Source organism: Lissotriton helveticus, chromosome 2_1, assembly GCF_964261635.1.
Source record: "Lissotriton helveticus chromosome 2_1, aLisHel1.1, whole genome shotgun sequence".
Taxonomy (NCBI): domain Eukaryota; kingdom Metazoa; phylum Chordata; class Amphibia; order Caudata; family Salamandridae; genus Lissotriton; species Lissotriton helveticus.
The window spans coordinates 515,710-537,943 of NC_136059.1; the positions used below are offsets into that span (position 1 = coordinate 515,710).

General features: G+C 41.0%; 1 protein-coding gene across 1 annotated transcript in view; it reads left to right on the top strand.

The window, feature by feature from the left end:
• Positions 1-1,307: 1,307 nt before the first annotated feature.
• LOC144819159 (uncharacterized) overlaps positions 1,308-22,234 on the top strand; it is a 505,388-nt gene continuing 484,461 nt past the window's right edge. The window contains exon 1 of the mRNA XM_078677131.1: positions 1,308-1,829. Within this exon, the coding sequence (XP_078533257.1) occupies positions 1,308-1,829 (522 nt within the window). The remainder of the gene's footprint in view (positions 1,830-22,234) is intronic.

Genomic DNA, 22,234 nt, shown 5'->3' on the forward strand with positions numbered 1-22,234 from the left:
GTTCCGTCGTAGCCTCAGGTACTGACCATAAGGGAGATTCTCTCTGAGGGGCCTTGGGTGAAAACTGGAGAATTCGAGCAAGTTGTTCTTTGCTGTCGGTTTGTGATGCGTTCTGGTTTTGAAATTGGTCCCATTAACCATGATGACTAAATCCAGGAATACTACTTCCTGTTTGTTAAAGCAGTGAGTGAATTTCAGATAGGGATCTAGAGTATTTACCCACATGAAGAATTGATCCAGAGACTGAACATCACCCTTCCAGATCAGGAAAATGTCGTCAATGTACCTCCTCCATAGTCCTATGGAGGAGGAAAACGGGTTGGTGCTTGGCATGATAAATTTGCTCTCAAAATCATGGACATAGAGTCCGGCCACGCTAGGAGCAAAAGTACTGCCCATAGACGTGCCGGTACTCTGTAGGTATAGTTGTCCTTTAAACTCAAAGTAGTTTTCTTTTAGGGCCAGGGTAGCACAGTTTAATATAAACTCTTTAGGTGTTGTGTACTCCCACATGATTGAATCTAAGGCTTTCTCCAGGACGATGAGAGTATCGGCCTGAGGGATGCTTGTGTACAAGCTCTCGATATCGAGTGTCACAAGTATAATGGAGTTTTCATCAAAGGTCATAGGTTCCAGGATTTGCAATAGGTTTTTTGTGTCCTTTAAGTATGTGGGAGTGTTCTGTACTAAAGGTTTTAAATAGTAGTCACAGAACGTTGACAGTGGTACAAGAAGCGAACCAATGCCTGACACAATGGGTCGTCCAGGGGGAGGGTTCACATTTTTGTGGGTTTTAGGCAGGGTATAAAAGTATGGTATTGTCGTACCTCCTGCTCTCAGATAATCAGCTTCATGTTTAGAAATCCATTCAAGATCCTCTGCTTCTTTTACTAAATCGTGAATTCGTGACTTTAGTTCAGGAGTGGGATCAGTGGTTAGTGGGGTGTAATTGATCCTGTTGTGCAAGAGGTTAGAGCACATTTGGTCATAGTCAGCAGTATTTTGGATGACTATTCCGCCCCCTTTGTCCGCTGGCTTGATAGTTATGTCTTTGTAATTTTTCAGTTTCTCAAGGGCCTGGTACTCTACTGCTGAAAAGTACATAACTATCAAGCCAGCGGACAAAGGGGGCGGAATAGTCATCCAAAATACTGCTGACTATGACCAAATGTGCACTAACCTCTTGCACAACAGGATCAACTTTTAAAGGACAACTATACCTACAGAGTACCGGCACGTCTATGGGCAGTACATTTGCTCCTAGCGTGGCCGGACTCTATGTCCATGATTTTAAGAGCAAATTTATCATGCCAAGCACCAACCCGTTTTCCTCCTCCATAGGACTATGGAGGAGGTACATTGACGACATTTTCCTGATCTGGAAGGGTGATGTTCAGTCTCTGGATCAATTCTTCATGTGGGTAAATACTCTAGATCCCTATCTGAAATTCACTCACTGCTTTAACAAACAGGAAGTAGTATTCCTGGATTTAGTCATCAGAACGCATCACAAACCGACAGCAAAGAACAACTTGCTCGAATTCTCCAGTTTTCACCCAAGGCCCCTCAGAGAGAATCTCCCTTATGGTCAGTACCTGAGGCTACGACGGAACTGCAGTGACACTAATGAATACAAAATCCAGGCGAATGAGCTCACTGAGAAACTCAAATCAAGAGGTTATCCTACTACCATCCTTAACAAAGGAAATAAGAGAGCACGGAATCAGCCAAGGGCAGCACTTCTGGAAGAAACTACAAAGGAACCATCTAGCATACCTCTGACATGTGTAACCACTTACAGTAGTCTGTCTGATGCAATGAAAAAATCAGTAAACAAAAACTGGAGAATTATCAACAGCAATAAAAGGAATTGGGAGAAACCACTATTCTCCTTCAAAAAAGGCAGGAGCTTGAAAGACTCACTCGTACATACGAGGCCAAATACAATAATGCCCAGTGCACCTATAGAGAGATCAATTACAGAGGTTTGGGGACTACCACCAGTCACTGGACATCATCCCTGTTCAAATTGTAGTGTGTGTCACCTGACTACACACTCCAAACAACTCTCATTGGAACCTGGCAAAACGTGGATACAATTGACACACAGTAACTGCAATTCTAATAATGTAGTCTATCTGATTACATGTCCTTGCCTCAAAAGGTATGTGGGTATGACAACTCGCAAGGTTAAAACACGTATATGCGAACACCAAAGCAATATCAGGTGTCGCAAAACGGTGACCAAAATGAGCGAACATTTTCTACAACACAACCACACACCAAATGACCTACGCTGGACCGTCATTGAAAAAGTAACCACTACAAAAAACACTGCGAGTGTCCTCTTTGAAAAAGAACAACGTTGGGTGTATAGACTGGGGACCCACCTCACGGGGCTCAATGACCAAATTCCATGGTCTTCTGTACTAAAGCGTTAGTCTCTACGCCTCCCCTACTGAGCATATCATTCCATTCGACAATGAGCCCCCAAGATATGCATGCATATCAATACTGGGTTAGACTCATTGTCAATCTGGCTCATATGACTGTAACCGAAAATCACTCAAGTACGTGGGGGCAGGTTTGCACCCCACTCCGGACGCACAGCGTTAGGAGCATAACAAAGATGCCAGAGGTTAATCCAATTTGTCAGTGTTATTTATTTTCATTTCGTCTTTCCATGTGTAACATTTATCATGGTTACTCAGTCACAAGTGGGAAGCACTATGTTAACATAAAATCCTTAACGCTTTAGACATGCCTTGACGAGCCTTGTTCTATAGCATGGAATGCTACATAGATTCTCCTTGATTAAGTCTTTTTCACCCAATGCATTTCGTGCCGTTCATGGCACTTCGTCAGGGGTTAAACTACAAATTTAAAAACACAATTATTAGGCTACATATTGAAATGGTTTGTGTTCATCATATTTAACATCCTATGTACAACATATCAACAGTAAATGTTTGAAGCTAAAGTTCACCCCGTGGTCGACGTTTTGCCCGCAGAATTCATGATGATTGATATTATGAGTTAAACTCCCCTTATTTCATTACGTGCTTATTGTCAAATGATCCCCGAAAATGCGTTCAAACTGATCCCATCAAACAATATAAACGCTCCCTTGTCTGTCCCTTGAATTCCTAATTACCAAGAAAGTTACATAAGCCCATACCTCGAGTGTTTCAATGACTGCCTCTTCTCATTTCCAACTGCATGCTGAATGTTCAGCCCTCTCCTTCAACTAAAAACACCTGTGTTGTATTCTCAGATCCTCCTATTTTTATCAAATCCCACCCCTACAGTGATCAAACTAAAAAACCCACAATGCACTATTGTTGTGAAAATACTGCTGCTATCCGTATCCACCCTGCAAAATCTCGTATCGTGCCCTAAATTTGACATTATCAAAAGACATGTGTCCTAGATGTTAACTTATAGAATTCACCGCCCACCCATAAGTGTTATTTATTAACGTTCGTCACGACTAGCATCAAATAATAACTAACTGCATTCAGTTATTCATACCAAGGTAAAACATCACCTCATTCCATCAATACAACAGATATTAGTGGAGAAGTGTGGCTCAGGGGTTAGAGGCAGCAGACCCGGAAGCTGAGATCGGTCCTGGACCAGGGTTCAATTCCCCGCCTCGGCGGGTCTTGGGCTAAAAATTCCACGGACTCGATAATTCTCGCCCCGGTGCCTCCTCGACTCTCGGGTTCACACTCTGCGACTCTGGGCAATAGCTTGCTTAATCTCCACAACGGCCCCTCGCGGCGGGATGCCTGACTTTCACCTTGTGGATACCCTGATATCTCACAGGGGAATACCAGGACGGGTTCCCTAAGCAAGCGCCGGGAAACCCACTGCGGGTAGCTGTGCGCTATATAAGCTCAACTACATTTACATTTACATTTACATTAATCCACATTGCGTTTAAAAAACGTAGTCCATATTAATCATTCAAATGGAGGTTGTAAAAGTCACCCCGCAAGTGACGAAATCCTTTGGTTGGTTTGTGTGTCTGATTCCATGGGTGCTACTCGTCGAGAGGACAGAATAACTTTGTTTCACAAAAAACGGTGGTGACAGAGTGCACACCTTCTTTTCCATATTTCAAGAACGTTCATGTTTATAAAGTTTTGCGTGCTGGCCCGGAATCGTGGACTGTCCTGCCACGTCATGAAACAAATCACTCAAGTACGTGGGGGCAGGTTTGCACCCCACTCCGGACGCACAGCGTTAGGAGCATAACAAAGATGCCAGAGGTTAATCCAATTTGTCAGTGTTATTTATTTTCATTTCGTCTTTCCATGTGTAACATTTATCACGGTTACTCAGTCACAAGTGGGAAGCACAATGTTAACATAAAATCCTTAACGCTTTAGACATGCCTTGACGAGCCTTGTTCTATAGCATGGAATGCTACATAGATTCTCCTTGATTAAGTCTTTTTCACCCAATGCATTTCGTGCCGTTCATGGCACTTCGTCAGGGGTTAAACTACAAATTTAAAAACACAATTATTAGGCTACATATTGAAATGGTTTGTGTTCATCATATTTAACATCCTATGTACAACATATCAACAGTAAATGTTTGAAGCTAAAGTTCACCCCGTGGTCGACGTTTTGCCCGCAGAATTCATGATGATTGATAATATGAGTTAAACTCCCCTTATTTCATTACGTGCTTATTGTCAAATGATCCCCGAAAATGCGTTCAAAGTGATCCCATCAAACAATGTAACCGAAAATCACCACTGGTCTTGACGAATCTGGACCAAACTATGGCTGGCAAGATAACTTATTATTTTTGTTGTATTGAGTTCCCATATTTGTTCGTTTTTCTTAATTCACCCTTTTTTTGATTCAATTTTCGAAATACAGAATAGTTTCTATCCCTCAAAACACCACTTGAAATACCCTTCCTCAAAGCCTGCATAATTGTATTTTATTTTGCGTGGATAACAATTACTTTCTGTCTATGGTGCAAAATGTTGATAAAGCTATTTACATTGAAAGCCTCGAAAACCTCGAGACTTCATTCTACAACACACCGACGCGATTGCGTTCCAAGTCTCTTTCCACTTGACGCGAACGTGATTGGTAGCCCCGTCCAAGCCTCACTTTGGCTCTGAACTCTGATTGGCTCCGCCCGCTGAGACCGCGCCCCATGCCCTGAGCAACTTCTTTCATCTAGCACGTCCCTGCCGGCCGGAGACCATCTACGAGGTCCGGTTGCAGGGAGCGCTAGGTGCCAAACGGGTGCTGGGCGTAGCGGACGTAAGGACGGCTTTCACCTTCCTCTATAGAGCTAAGTACAGGGTTCATTTTCTAATCGTTTACAAACTCGCCATATCTCTGTTTTCAGGGTGTGCCATTGTCGCCCCACCCACCTCCCGAGACCTATGGGGAGTGGATCGTTTTTATACAAGTGAGCATATCTCGTTTATAGTTAATGTTGTTACCTGATAGAATTACCAGTGTTTTTCACATACTTCCACTGGCCCCACCGTCTGGCCAATTGATCGTCACCCACGAGTGCCACAACCACGGTCTGAATTTCTCTCGCAAGTTTGCATGCTCTTACCATTCCTGTGGATGATAGAAACCATTTTGGTTGTCATCAACTTCCATATCAAAGATGCATGTATAAGACACCCTTGTGATTGAGTAAACATAGCTTGTATGGCACAACAGTCACGCCATCTTGATTAGCCATAAGCACAATGATTCAGAGTGTCATCTCACAGACAACATCCATGATGAGACTTTTCTAACTTTCTGTTTGTCTTTTCTGTTTGTTTGTCCTTTTACCAGACCACACAGGTCCCTCTAAATCAGAGGTTATTTTCACTACTTGGTGGTTTTTTTGCATTATATTTTACACGACCATTTTTAACTTTCACGTCCTCTGGTAGGGTGGACCTTAGCGCGCCCACACCGCCGTGGTACACATTACATTGGTCCTGAAGAAAGCCCGGTAAATCGTACACATAAGGGCTGAAACATGTCGACCCCACTTTAATAGTGGAAATAACCAATACATTATTTGGCAGATTTCCCGACACATATTTTTAACCTTGTCAGACTGACCACAGAATAAAAATCTTTTACTTTCAGGTACAGTTCTTTGAAAATTTTAAATATCACATTTTTTCACACTATTGTCACAAAACCAGCTCCACAGTAATCTGGCGTTGTAGCACACCAGGGAGGCATTCGGCTTCTCCTGGTGGGCCCGATGATGAAGCATGTCACCACCCAGGGTGGTGAGTGAGGGCTTCCTAAAAATCCTATAACGACTTCCAATGTGTAGTGTATAGGGCCATATCAATCTCTGATCATGTGCTATTAATTCATATAATTTTGTTGACACTCTCTTGTTGTTTCACGAAATAAGCTTGGGGGACTGAGGGTGCCCCTTTCCCTCTCTCTCATATTGTTAATACTGCCCAATTAGCAGCATCCCCCACTAAATATGATATCGTGAATGCCACCCTAGAATGGTTCGTAGGAAAGGAAGAGGGCTTACAAGAAAAGTGCATAAGGACCTGGGTCAGGAATACCTGCACCTTTCGTGGGTCTCCTGAGAACCTTTCGGGATTGGCCAAAGGTATGGGAGGGGGTACTGTAACCTGTACCGTGGAGGCCGGAGCAGAAGCATTAAAAGGATTACTCCCCAACCTATCCACCTTCTCCCGTAGAGCCGCCGTCTCTGCCTTAGAGGCGGCCAACTCCTGCTGCACCAACACTAGAGCATGCAATACATCCTCCATGGACGCCATTTCTACTACACACACTCAGATCAGGCAGAGTGAAATTCTTGGGCTCGTGATTCTGTCACGTCCGCACTCCGCAGAATCCGCGTGCAGAAGAAATGCTCCACCTCCGGACCTCCCAAACACCCTGAATATGAATATCACAGGGTGTTCAGGTGATACGGTGAGGGAAAAACCCCAAAAGGGGAAAAATCCCAAAAGTAAAGAATAGAAGGGAGGGCCAGCAGTGGAAGAGAAGCTGCAACAGAAATACACAAGGATTAGTAACGATATAAATTCTACTCTCATTACATTCTCGCTAAGCGCATTGCAACCTGGTTCACCTGATATGTACAATGACAGCCCCTTCATTCAGCAATAACGTCTTCTATTCCTCCTGCTCCCCACAAGCATTACAGCTAACTCCTAATGGGAATATTCTCAAAGGTCACCATAAGCCTCCGTGAGACCTTCGTAAATTTGCCAATAGAACTAAAAGAAAGTTGCAGACTCCAAATCTGCTAGGGAATGCAAACCCGGATCCAGATAAAGTCTCTAGTTCCCAAAGAAAACCTAAACACGGTATGCTGTAGTTAAAGCCACTACCAACATCCGCTTTAGTACTTGTAATCCAATAAGGGGAAATCCATATCCTGACACACGGTATTAATTCGTGCCGGCATTGCGAAGGTAACCCCCCCCTGCAATCCGTCACTTGCACATTACTTGCAACCCCCAGCCGGAGGTCGCGTCGCATTACAGATCACAATATTCATGAAAGCTTAATTCACTTCATTAAGCCAGTACCTCGCAGCCGCGAGGCTCAGTAGAGACGTGAGCAGATTGCTCCAAACAAAGTCAGAGTAGACCAAAAATGCGCGAGCGCGTGTGCACTTTACCCGGCTTCACCCGTTCAGCAGCAGAGTTTGAACGTCAGCGTTCTCACGGGCGTGAGCTAAGGAAACGTCCTGGAAATCACACAGCAAGACGGAAAGGCTCTAACAGACCAAACAAATCACGAGCACTTGAACTTAGGTCTCGTCCGGCTATATCCAGTTTCGCAAAGGATCATGGTCACAGTAGTTCTTGAATCACTGACCATGGGAGTTGTAGTTCAGGTAGGCGCAACATGATCTAGATCCTGACAGATCGACCATGGATAACGTGCTGGCACTGGCCTATTTATCCATCCAGGCCACCACGAAGAACCATCCCTCACTTTTCGGCTGCTTCGTGGATTACAGCACAGCCTTCGATAAAGTGGTGCGAAGAAGATTATGGTGGAAGCTAGAAAACTAGGGCATTCCACCGAACCTATTGAAGGCAATAAGATCGCTTTATGAAGATACCTGGGTAAGAGTCAAAACCAGTGCCAGCACTGTGTCCTCGAAACTCAAAACGGAGAATGGGCTGAAACAAGGCTGCGTGTTGGCGCCCATTCTTTTTAATCTTTACACAATGGACTTGGGCGATGCCCTAAAAGGAGCCAGCCTAGTAACTCCAAGACTAGGAAATATAAAGCTGCCGGTGCTCCAATACACTGACGACACTGCCGTAATGGATCATACAAAAGTGGGTCTCCAAAGAGCCCTGACCGCTTTAAATCAATTTAATAACATCAATAATCTGACAGTAAACCAAGGAAATACCAAGGTTGTCATCTTTGGGTCCTACCATCAGAAAAAGAAAGCACAATGGCATTTGGGCAACCTGCAAATTAAGATGGCGGTGTCATACAATTACCTTGGGGTCTGGCTGACGGATCGGGCTAAGGCGACTGCCCATTCGAAACATCAGAGCATTAATGCCAACAGGGTCATATATTTACTCAAACAACTAAATAATCAGCTGATTAGTCCAACCGCCGGCCCAATATTGAAAGCTATGAAAGCGAAACTGCTACCTGCAATCAGCTATGGCCACCAGGCTTTTCCCGGGTCACTGCAGGCCTACTTAAATACAGCGCAATCTAAAGCTTATAAAACAGTGTTTCAAATCCCAAGGGCAGCCAGGCAAGCAAGGCTAAGATTGGAGCTGGGAATGGCAAGGCCGGACCTGATGTGCCAGGGTGACATCATAAAACTCTACCTCAGGATTTTAAGGGCTCCGGCACACTCCTTAAAACTCCAACTAAAATCAATCTTTGAAGAGCCTTGCCCGCCCTGGCATTCTGCACTCGAAAAAGAGACTGAGACATTAAATATAGTGAGAGAAAGCATATCGAAGCCGGACATCCCCCTGAACACATGGAAAAAAGTGATAAATAAACAAGTGTGTGAAATCTCATTTGATTTGGACTGCAAATCCCTTCGTTCAAGTCCACTCTTAGTCTCCTTGAATAGTTCTTACACAGTAGGAAAAGCCCAGGCTTACTTAAGTGACGCCATTACACCATCAGTTCGAAGTAAAATTTTGTCCATGAGACTAATCACCCTAGGAATTGTGGTTTTTAATCCTGAGTGGGCTCGCAGAGGGGAAGCCACTAAATGCAGACTCTGCCCATACAAGAGGGAATTGTGGCTCCACCTGCTATGTTGTTGCCCCAGTCTTATCAAGGAAAGAAGGCGATTATTGCGTCCGATTTGCTCCACTAATGGAACAAAATCCTGCAGCGCAGCATCATCTTTGTGTTTTCTTACAAACAGCACGTTGATTCTAGCCAGACTGGGGAAATTTGTCCATCATATTAGTACCGACTTAAAACTGGCAAATGAATGCAATAAAACTCTGGAGAAGATCACTGCAAATCCGGCGCAAGGATGCTGAGGTGGCATAGTCCGTGCATCGATGCTTGTCTGCACTTTCGGCATCCCAGTCAGGAAAACCTCTCTCATGGTGAATGGTCTAGAGGCCAAGGGGAAGGAATCATCACCTGACATTCCCACACATAGAACAATATGGGAGCCCAGGCCACCTTTAAAGCCACACCTCCATAAACACTAACTCTGGGGAAGACCGACTTTGGTGGAACTTGGGGAGGGGAGTCAAACTTTTTTTTTTCCTTCTTTTTATCAAAACGTATTTTAAACCTCTGTTACAAATAATAGTTTTTTCATTATTGTTCTAGCTGTAATATGATGAGCACTTTTTACTGTAATGATTTTAATTAATTGTACAGTTGATAAAAAATAAAGAGTTGGAGTACCCTGAGGTATCTTAGGCAGTTGAGTTCCATACATTTGGAGGAAAGGAATTCAATGATGGTACCCCATGTTTTATCAAATCTGGGTAGATTGCGAGATACACCAGCTGTGATCTTTTCCATGCCCAATATCTCCCAAACCTTGTACAGTCAGTCTATTTTGGTTGGAACCTCTTCAGTTCCCCAATGTGACAGTAGCGCCTGCTTAGCGGTCCCTAGTGTTAGAGTGATGGCCCATCCCGTACATGACTTAAGAGGGTACGTAAGGGGATTTGGAAGCCCCAGCAGGGTGTAACTGGGAAATCTGGGTATTTCGGTGTGGTGAATGGAATCGACGTCCTGCAGAATTGTGTCTCAACAAGCCGGTATTTTCGATCGCTCCCAGAGAATATGGGTGAGTGTGCCCATTTGCAAACAGTTACGCCAACACAAATTGCTTCCACTGGGTTTCCATTTTGGAGTTCTAACTGGGGTATAGTACCAGTAGCGTGCTGTCTTCAAAAACATTTCTTTTCCCGCAATACTACGGGAGGAGGCTCCGGCCCTGTGAATTGTATCCTGCCATTCTTTAGGGGAGAATTCACGTTCCATCTTCGATTCCCATATATGCGGCGGTTTTAACAATGCGTTTGGGCTTTATCAGAAAGGAGTAGATATCTGACAGCTGGCCCTTGTCTGAAGTGTTTGTGATGTACCATAGCTCAAGTTTTGTCAGGGGGCAGCCAGCATGGGGTTGCACCTGGGGATGTGTTACCCAGTGTCGGATCGCTGAATAGTGCCAATAGGTATGTTGGGGAATTCCAAAACCTGATACCAACCCGGGGAAATCCATGATCCCCTTCTCCTCGAATAAGTCACCTATTCATTTACAGTTGGCTTCTTGCCATTTCAGATATCACGTCCCTTCCATCGCTGGGGAAAAGTCTGGGTTGCCTATGAAAGAGGTCAGTGGAGATGGGGTGGGGTTGAACGGCCAATGTGCTCCTATACTCTGTCCCACATCCCAATGGTAGCCCACAGTACCAGCGAGATATAAACTCCAACCGCCCAATGCCATTTAGGGAGCCAGGTAACCTTCCATATGTGCATCCCTGCAATTGCGCGATCAATGAAACACCAGTGCTTTTTCAGACTCTAATTTATACCACTCGATCATATACAATAGTTGCGTTGCTTGAAACTGTCTCTCTTAAATGTGGGACCCCAATACCCCCATCGGCCTGTTTCAGAAATGTTTGATGTTATGCCACGCGGGCTCTTTTCCCTTCTCATATAATGTTCCCTATAAGGTGTTGTAGTTGTGCTAGTATTTGAGGGAGAGGGCACAGTGGTAGCGTCTGCATTACATATAGGATGCGGGGCAAAAGAGTCATTTTGACGGCCACCAGTCTGCCTAGCCATGACACTGTGTGCTTCTTCCAGTTGAGGAGCTCATGTCGGGTTTCATCCAGCAAAGATGAATAGTTAGCCTTAACCGTCTTTTCCCTTGTCGGAAATATTTGTAGTCCTAAGAAAGAGACACCTCCCTGTGCCCATGCGAATGGGAATTTCTGCCTCAGTTGTTCCTGCTCAACCCGGGGCAGGGTTAGGCTGAGTACCAGTGTCTGCCAACATGTTTTAAACCTCAGTTTTCTCTACTACTTTCATTACAGACTCAGGAAGCACACATATTAGTATGCACAACCAATTTCAATCTTCATATCAGTACAATTATCCAGACCACAATACAGGTTCCTACATTTAGTAACATATTTTAAACCTCACATTTCTCTAATGCTTCTCAAGCCTTATACAAACTGCATCTCAAAGTTACAAATGTCATTTCAAACACTGAAGCACTCCTACACAATACATAACACACCTTACACATTTGTATTTCACCTCTGAAATACTATTGTAGAATATGAAAATATCAGAAACTCCTAATTAATTTTATTTCCCACTCAATAAATGTGATGCACTGCCCTCAACAAGGCAAAACCAGTAATGTCAAACGTTCCCTCTCTTTTTGCACAGAAATTAATGTAAGTAACAGATCAAAATACTCCCCTCATTTTTTTCAAATTCTAAAACACATTTCTATTGGATACACATATTAACCCTTTATTACTCTCCTCTAAAAGATACCAATACGGTTCTGTAACTTACTGGAGTCGTGCCTCCACTGCAGTGCCGCAGTGTACTATTGCGAAGGAGTCGCAAACCGTTACGGGGGTTCAAAAACCTATCCCAATGTTACTAGTATTATTTTTTAATAACATACCACTTCTAAACGGATCACTGACATAATATCGACTATCAAGAATATCGTTGCCAAAATATCTACAGACAGAATATCAAGTTTGTATCTACAAACAGGTAAGTACAAAAATATCGAGTTAAAAATATTGTTTACTAAAATATAGTTTATAAAAATATCGAATTTATTAAAAACAATGTTAAATTAAATTAATATTAAAAAATAATTACTAAAATATACTTAAAAATACTTAAATTAACTTATAATAATTAAATAATTAATGAAAGTTATAAAAACAAATTTTTACATAATATTTGTTAAAACATATATATAGTAACATAATATAATTAAATAATATCCAATATTATTACCATACAATAGCGTAAGTGTAAAAATTACTATTCCCACTCCAGAGAGTGCAACATTAGGGAAAGCGTTGGATAGCGTAGGGGTAAAAATTACTATTCCCACTCCATAGAGTACAACAGTAGGGAAAGCGTTGGATAGCGTAGGGGTTAAAATTACTATTCCCACTCCAGTGGGTGCAACAGTAGGGAAAGCATTGGATAGCGTAGGGGTAAAAATTACTATTCCCACTCCAGTGGGTGCAACAGTAGGGAAAGCGTTGGATAGCGTAGGGGTAAAATTTACTATTCCCACTCCAGTGGGTGCAACAGTAGGGAAAGCATTGGATAGCGTAGGGGTAAAAATTACTATTACCACTCCAGTGGGTGCAACAGTAGGGAAAGCGTTGGATAGCGTAGGGGTAAAAATTACTATTCCCACTCCAAAGAGTGCAACAGTAGGGAAAGCGTTGGATAGCGTAGGGGTAAAAATTACTATTCCCACTCCAAATAGTGCAACAGTAGGGAAAGCGTTGGATAGTGTAGGGGTTAAAATTACTATTCCCACTCCAAAGAGTACAACAGTAGGGAAAGCGTTGGATATCGTAGGGGTAAAATTTACTATTCCCACTCCAGTGGGAGCAACAGTAGGGAAAGCGTTGGATAGTGTAGGTGTAAAAATTACTATTCCAACTCCAATGAGTGCAACAGTAGGGAAAGCATTGGATAGCGTAGAGGTAAAAAATACTATTCCCACTCCAGTGGGTGCAACAGTAGGGAAAGCGTTGGATACCGTAGGGGTAAAAATTACTATTCCCACTCCAGTGAGTGCAACAGTAGGGAAAGCGTTGGATAGCGTAGGGGAAAAATTACTATTCCCACTCCAGTGGGTGCAACAGTAGGGAAAGCATTGGATAGCGTAGGGGTAAAAATTACTATTCCCACTCCAGTGGGTGCAACAGTAGGGAAAGCGTTGGATAGCGTAGGGGTAAAATTTACTATTCCCACTCCAGTGGGTGCAACAGTAGGGAAAGCATTGGATAGCGTAGGGGTAAAAATTACTATTACCACTCCAGTGGGTGCAACAGTAGGGAAAGCGTTGGATAGCGTAGGGGTAAAAATTACTATTCCCACTCCAAATAGTGCAACAGTAGGGAAAGCGTTGGATAGTGTAGGGGTTAAAATTACTATTCCCACTCCAAAGAGTACAACAGTAGGGAAAGCGTTGGATATCGTAGGGGTAAAATTTACTATTCCCACTCCAGTGGGAGCAACAGTAGGGAAAGCGTTGGATAGTGTAGGTGTAAAAATTACTATTCCAACTCCAATGAGTGCAACAGTAGGGAAAGCATTGGATAGCGTAGAGGTAAAAAATACTATTCCCACTCCAGTGGGTGCAACAGTAGGGAAAGCGTTGGATACCGTAGGGGTAAAAATTACTATTCCCACTCCAGTGAGTGCAACAGTAGGGAAAGCGTTGGATAGCGTAGGGGAAAAATTACTATTCCCACTCCAGTGAGTGCAACAGTAGGGAAAGCGTTGGATAGCATAGGGGTACAAATTACTATTCCCACTCCAAAGAGTGCAACAGTAGGGAAAGCGTTGGATAGCGTAGGGGTAAAAATTACTATTCCCACTCCAAAGAGTGCAACAGTAAGGAAAGCATTGGATAGCGTAGGGGTTAAAATTACTATTCCCACTCTCGAGAGTGCAACAGTAGGGAAAGTAAATACTTCATATATTATTTAAAAAAATATAAATGAATATCTATAAAAAATTAATTAAAAGTTATTACCAATTTAATATAATATAATAATTAACCTATTAAAATTACTAATTAACATTAATTATCACAATTAGTTACCTATTAATACAAATTAATTACAAATTAACAAATAATTAATTAACAATTACAAATTAATTAACAATTAATTCAAATTAAATACAATTAAATACATTTAATTATTTAATTAATTATAAATAAATTACTTCCCACCCTATTCCCCTATAAACCCACAACCCGCTACAGAAAATAAATGAGTAAAATTAACATAATTAGCAATTATTCAATTAAATTAAATTAATTGGCAATTAAAATTTTATTAATTACACATAAAACTTAATTAATAATTAATTAATTAATTAATTCTAAATAAATACCAATAATTAATTTGACATATTTAATTAATTATAATTAAATTACTTCCCACCCAATTCCCCTATAAACCCACAACCCGGTACAGAAAATAAATTAGTAAAATTAACATAATTAGCAATTAATCAATTAAATAAAATTAATTGCCAAATATAAATTAAATAACAATTAATTAAAAATGAATACCAATAAATAAATGTACATATTTAATTAATTATAATTAAATTACTTCCCCTATAAACCCACAACCCGCTACAGAATTAAATTACGCAAAAATTAAAAAACACAAAATTCATTATTTTACAATTAATTATAACATAAATACACACTTTTCACACATATAATAACATAAAAAACACTATAAAAATTTGATATTATTAAAAATTCGATAATTTTATTAACCTATATTATATACTTCGATATTTTAACTTTCTATATTTTTAACATTCGATATTACATTACTTACCTTAAAAACAATATTTTTGCTGTCTAAATTCTGTCCATTCGATATTTTGGCCAATCTATATTTAAAACTCGGTATTATACAATCGATATTTTGGATTCGATATTTTGACTGTTTACCCTTCTAAACATAGTACTGATTTGAGAAAGCTTACTTTACAAGCACATCACATATATATATATATATATATATTCTCTTTTCAGATTTTAAAACCACAAATTGAACCCTTCCGACATTCTGCTTAATCTTAATTTCTATAGTAACAGTTTCTGCAACATTCAAGTGTACCAGCAGGTCACAAGATAACCATGGGGCCGATTCACAGAACTAATCTGAAACAATTTTTTATTTTTATTTTTATTCTTTTTATTTTTTATTTTTTATTTTTTGTATGTTCACAGCAACACATTAATACAACATAAGAATTATAACCAAAATATTATATAAGCAGTATAATATAGCATTAGACCACCTGAGGCAAGTAATTATATCATTACAATACATGAAGCAATTAATGGCCAGTGTAAATTCATTATTAACAAAAGTAGTTCATACTTATATCAATCAATCAATCAATCACTGACATTTATAGAGCGCACTACCTACCCGTAGGGTCTCAAGGTGGGGGGGTGCCGCTACTGCTCGAACAGCCATGTCTTCAGCTTCTTCCTGAAGGAGAAGTGGTCTTGGGTCAGGCGCAGGTCGGTCGGGAGGGAGTTCCAGGTCTTGGCGGCCAGGTAGGAGAAGGACCTTCCTCCTGTAGTCGCTCTTCGGATGCGGGGGACGGCGGCGAGGGCGAGGTTGGCTGATCGGAGGTGGCGTTTGGGAGCGTAGAAGTTGACTCGATTGTTGAGGTAGCTCGGGCCTTGGTCGTGTAGGGCTTTGTGTGCGTGGGTGAGGAGGCGGAAGGTGATTCTTTTGTTGACGGGGAGCCAGTGCAGGTCTCTCAGATGTCCGGAGATGTGACTGGTTCGTGGGATGTCGAGGATGAGTCCATTCTCAATCTTCATAATAATCAGAGAAAGAACCCCAAATTTTCATACCCATCTTTTTTTCTCCTTGATCCACTAATTGAGAAAAGCCCCCACTCCAATTTGTATAAGCTGTACATTCTTGCTTGCCATTGTTGATAATCAGGTGGCTTTTCCTGAAGCCACTCACTAGCTATGCATAATCGTGCCACTGTCATAGAAAAAACAATAAAGTGGCGATGAGGGTATAAACTCTCCAAGGAGCTATTTATGGGTATTTTCCCCAAGAGCATCATAGCGGGTGTAATAGTTACGGGAATATTAATAACTAATGAAATAAACTTTTCAATTCCTCCTATAAAACAATGTAGCCTGGGGCAAGAGAAAAAAATATGAATACTGTCTGCATGGTCAGCCTTACATCGAAAACATTTGCCATCATATCCCTTACCCCACTTGGCCATGCGTTCGGGTGTATAATATAAATCAAAGACCGTCTTAAAAAATTGGGCTCTTAAATTCGCAGACATTAATGGCTCTTTTGACAGCAAAAGAAGATCTTCCACCACTATCTCTGAATCTCCTAGAGTATTAGCCCACTTTGCCCTTACTTTCTCAAGATCATCTGTTTTTCCCCTTAATAATGATACAGAAACCCTATTTTAAACTGCTTATTAATCCCTTCTATTACTTCGTTAGTTTGCAAAGTTAACTTCTGCCTAAAAAAAAAATCCCGTATTTGCAAAAATTAAAAAAAATAAGCTCCAGGAAAAGAAAACTGTTCCCTTAACTCATCAAATGAGTTACATGTGCCATCTTCCAGGCAGATATCCCCCAGCCACCTCACCCCTTTTCTCTGCCAATTTTGTGACATTCCATCTGAAAATATCGTAGGCAGTATCCTAGATGCTTTAAAGGGTGTATAGTACGATCATTTCCCTATAGCCATTATTCTGGCAAGCCATCTCCAAACCTTGTATGCACCCAGCAAAACCTTGAAGCGAGTGCGCTTGTAATAGCTACCGTCTATTTCAATAAATAGACTCTGCTTCACACAAGGCCCTAGTACAATTTCAAAGATAGATGGGTAGTTGGACCTATGATCGACTGTCTCCCTAGTTATCAGTATCCTCATTTTCAATAAAAAACAAGTCACATAATAAAGAAAAAAGTCCGGGACCGCCACCCCCCCCCCTCTCTAATGGTAGCATCATATACTTAATCGCCCGCCTTGTCTTTCCAGGGCTCCAGATACATTTGCCACATAAGGATTGCAGAGCCTGTATCCTGTGTTTGGGAAATTCCAAAGGTATCGACCTGAACAAGTATAAAACCTTAGGTAGGACATTCATTTTAATAATGTTAGTACGACCAATAATGGTAAAATACAATCGTTCCCACCTATCAAGAGACATCTTAATTTTAACATACAAATCATTCCAATTAGCGTCAACCAGCTCCGTCATATTAGCTTTAATCAATATCCCCAAATAAATGACTTCTTTAACCACCCTTTCATCTTCCCTAGTTAAGGCTTCTGAACACAGGATCTGGGTCTTTGATTCATTAAGTTTGTACCCTGATACTGATCCAAACTCCTTAGCAAGCCTCTCAATCTCTACAATGGCTGTTCCTGGATTAACTGTTACGACAGCGATGTTATCTGCATACGCGAAAACAGAAAAGAAATAGTCAAAAACATAATACGGGGGGATAAGTATGTTCCAGTTTAATTGTTCTATAAAAGGATTAATATACAGGGCAAATAATAACGGGGAACGAGGTCAACCTTGGGGTGTCCCTCGAGTAATGTTGAAAGAGTCTGAAAGTAATCCCATGGCTGATATCCTAGCCCTTGGTGAAGAATAGAGGGATTGTATTGATATAATACATTTCTGACCAAATCCCATTTTAGCCATAAGTCTACACATATAGCCCCAGTGCACCCGGTCAAACGCTCTTTCCGCGTCAAGTAAAAAAAGCGTTAATTCTTTATTATTCACAGCAGCGGTGTCAAATAACGTAATAACTTTATTTATGTGGTCTACCGTGCCTCTTTTAGGTATAAAACCATGCTGTTGCTGAGATACTAAAGAAGCTATAACTTCAGATAAGCGATTGGCCAGAATCTTTGAGTACATTTTATTGTCGGCGTTTAGTAGGGATATAGGACGATAAGATCCCACCAAGTCAGGGGCTTTGCCTTTCTTGCAAAATACCGCCATAGTCACCTCCGACCAGGTACTAGGAGGGCTTCCCAGCTGGGCCAGCTGCATTACACTCAGTAGTTCTTCCTTGATGTTATTAAAAAACTGTCTATAAACCTCCCCAGGAATTCTGTCCGGGCCTGCCGCCTTACCAATTGCCAAACTCTTAACGGCAACTTCTAGTTCAAACATTGTTATAGGAGAATCCAAATGACTAACTAGCATAGGCTCTAGTGCCTTCAACCCCACTTCCAACCTGTCGTTCCAATCCGAGCCCGATCCATTCCCGCCTTCCTGGGTGTATAATTCAGAGTAAAACTTCTGAAATATATTAAGAATCTGCTGCGGCTCCGAATGTAATGCCCCCTCACTATTACTCATTGCTTGAATATTCCTAGCTGACTCCTTCATCCGCAGTCTAACCGCAAGCCTTCTCCCAATTTTTTCCCCAAACTCATGGCTTTGCATTTTAGATTTTAGAAATTTTCTTGCGATCTCCGCACTCCAAAACCCCAGAACATTAGCCCTGGCCTTTGCCACCTTATTCTCTAACTCCCAAAGCTCTTTCCGGCCACTAACTACTTCCCTCGTTAATAAGGTCTCTGCCAAATTGAAAAACTCATGCATTCACCACGAAATCCCGCTTTAAATGTGTCCCATACTGTGCAAACACTAGCCGTCCCCTTGTTATAGCTAAAAAAAGACTGAATCAAGCTATCCATGTGCACCTTAAATTCCTTATTCAAACCCAGCTTCCGGTCATAGGTAAAATTAGAGCGCTTAGGGTTCTTCACACCCCCCTGTAATTCCAGCACTATAGGAGAATGGTCAGATGTAATCCTAGGATAGGTTTTTATTATAGCCCCACCCAATATAGTCTCCGGTACGAAAAAATAATCTAATCTGACCAACTTCTTATGCGGATGTGAATAAAATGTAAACCCATTGTCTTCCCCCCTAAACCGCCCCCATACATCCACTAAGCCTTGATCTGTTAATAAATTGACAAGTGCTTTATACACTCTCGGTTTCCGGCCTGTATATTTATCAAAACCATCCTGTATTGCACTGTTCAATAGATTTATATTCATATCCCCACAAACCACTACTGGTTGTGGGAAAATAGCTAATTCTAAGTTTATTTCCTTCAGGGTCGCCGGGTCATCCAAATTAGCTCCATAAACTGTGCATAGCGTTAACTGTCTCCCTTCAATCCTACACTCTGCAATAGCCCACAGTCCATTTTTATCCATTATTTTCCGTCCAATTCTTACATAATTTTGTTTAACAAGAATAGCAACCCCCCATTATCATAATAGATTGGCCGGACGCGACCACTAATGTAAACCCTAATTCCTTTAACATTCCCCTATTTGACCAGGGAATGTGAGTTTCTTGTTTAAGTTAGTATTTTGTCTTAAGTTAGTATTTTGTCTTAAGTTAGGATTTTGTCTAAAGTTAGTATTTTGTCTTAAGTTAGGATTTTGTCTTTAGTTAGTATTTTCTCTTGAGACCAAAACTTAAAGGAGGTCAGAGAGGGCATGGCTCTGATATGAGTGGAAAGGCTATTTCAGAACTTGGTTGTCCATGTAGTGAAACCTCTACCTCCCCAGTTCATCTTTCAGAATCTGGGAACCACCATTTTCTTTGCCCCACTGGGGCACAGGAGTCTGCTGAGTTCATACCAGTGGAAGATATGCCTGAGAAATTCTTGACCAGCGTTGTGCAAGGCCTTATAGGCGGTACAGAGGGCCTTGAATTTGATACAATTTCTAACAGGGAACCTATAGATTTCTCGAGAGACGGATTGGATTTTGAGAATATGAAATTTCAGCCTAGCTGCCACATACTGTACAGTCTGCAGTCTATTTATTTTTTGTTCCTGTATATTCACATATAGTCCATTACAGAAGTCTATTTTTGATAGAACTAAGGCAATCATGACAGCCTTCTTAGAATGAGCTGGAAAAAAAGGGAGAATTTTTTGATCATCCTAAGTGTGATGGAGGAGGAGGAGACATTAGCATTAACCTGGCTTTCAAAGTTCAGCTTGTTATCAAATTGAAATCCTAGGTTCTTGGCTTTGGTCATGGGAATGGGAAAAGGACCTAAATCCTCCTACCACCTGGAAGGGGCCCATGCCGAAGAGAGGTTTCCAAACAACACTCCCTCAGTCTTTCCTGAGTTAAAATGTAAGCAGTGTTTGTACATCCATAAACTGATAGCACAAATGGAGTCATAGAAATGAGAGCATATATTTATATCATTGTTAGATGCTGAGACAACTAATTGAGTGTTATCAGCGTAGAAGGATAAGTTGAAGCCAAAAGTGTTAATCAGAGTAGCAGGTTCAGTAACGTATACATTGAATAATGTTGGACTGAGCAAGGATCGCTGTGGGACCCCGCAAGGAAAGAAATAGGGGGAAGATTCCTGCTGATGGAGGGCAACTGTTTGTATTCTGCCCGATAGAAACATGGTGAGCAAGCCAGGGCCTTACCTGCGTTTACTAGAGCCGGGACCATAAACCATCACTGTACACTATGCCACAGCATCTCCAAACAATTCTACTGAGTTTCAACCCCAGTGGGTATAAATAAACAATTAACTCCAATTCCAAAAGGGAACTACTCCCTCGATAAGTATTGTTTTCGGTACTCCATAAAAGAGCCTCATTAGCTGTTCTATAATGTTGCAACAACCTTCCGTCAGATACTTTGCTCTTTTCACCTACCACTTGCTAGTGAGACAAGTCAGAAATCTGAAAATTAACATTAAAATAAAACAAGCATTTACAATGCAGCGGTTTTGCCTTTGCAAAAGTTAGAGCTATTGGCATTGCAAATGACACATTTTTTATTTATGTGTTGGTTTTGAAAACATATAAATAAATGGCATTGTCATTTACGGTACACAGACATAATATCGACTCCAAAATATCGTTTGGACATAATATCGACTCCAAAATATCGTTTGGAGAAAATATCGACAGGACAGAATATCGACAGCCAAAATATCGTTTTTAAGGTAAGTGAAGTAATATCGTTTTTAAGGTAAGTGAAGTAATATCGTTTTTATTTTTAGGGTTCAGGGTCAGTTTTGGGTTTTTGGGTAAAGGGGTATTTTTAGGGTTCAGGGTCAGTTTTGGGTTTTTGGGTAAAGGGGTATTTTTAGGGTTCAGGGTCAGTTTTCAGTTTTTGGGTAAAGGTGTATTTTTAGGGTTCAGGGTCAGTTTTCAGTTTTTGGGTAAAGGGGTAGTTTTAGGGTTCAGGGTCAGTTTTCAGTTTTTGGGTAAAGGGGTATTTTTAGGGTTCAGGGTCAGTTTTCAGTTTTTGGGTAAAGGGGTATTTTTAGGGTTCAGGGTCAGTTTTCAGTTTTTGGGTAAAGGGGTATTTTTAGGGTTCAGGGTCAGTTTTCAGTTTTTGGGTATTATTTTATTATATTTTATTACTATATAGATATGTTTAATAAATATGAAATAAAAAAATATTTATTTAACTTTCATTAATTATTTAATTATTATAAGTTAATTTAAGTAATTTTAAGTATATTTTAGTAATTAATTATTAATATTAATTTAATTTAACACTGTTTTTAGTAAATACGATATTTTTTACAACTATATTTTTGTAAACGATATTTTGTACTCGATATTTTTGTACTTACCTGTTTGTACATACAAACTCGATATTTTTGCTGTAGATATTTTTTCCTCGATATTTTGGGTTGTCGATATTTTGGTAGTCGATATTCTTTCAGTGATCCGTCATTTACAATGCCAATAGGTTAATCTCTCCCAAATACAAGACCTATTGCGTTTGCACCCACACACACACAGGGCCACACGCACAGCCACACGCACAGAGCCACACGCACACACACACACACACACATAGATGTGGTGGATGTGGGGGTGGTGGATCTGGTGGATGTGGTGCTTGTGG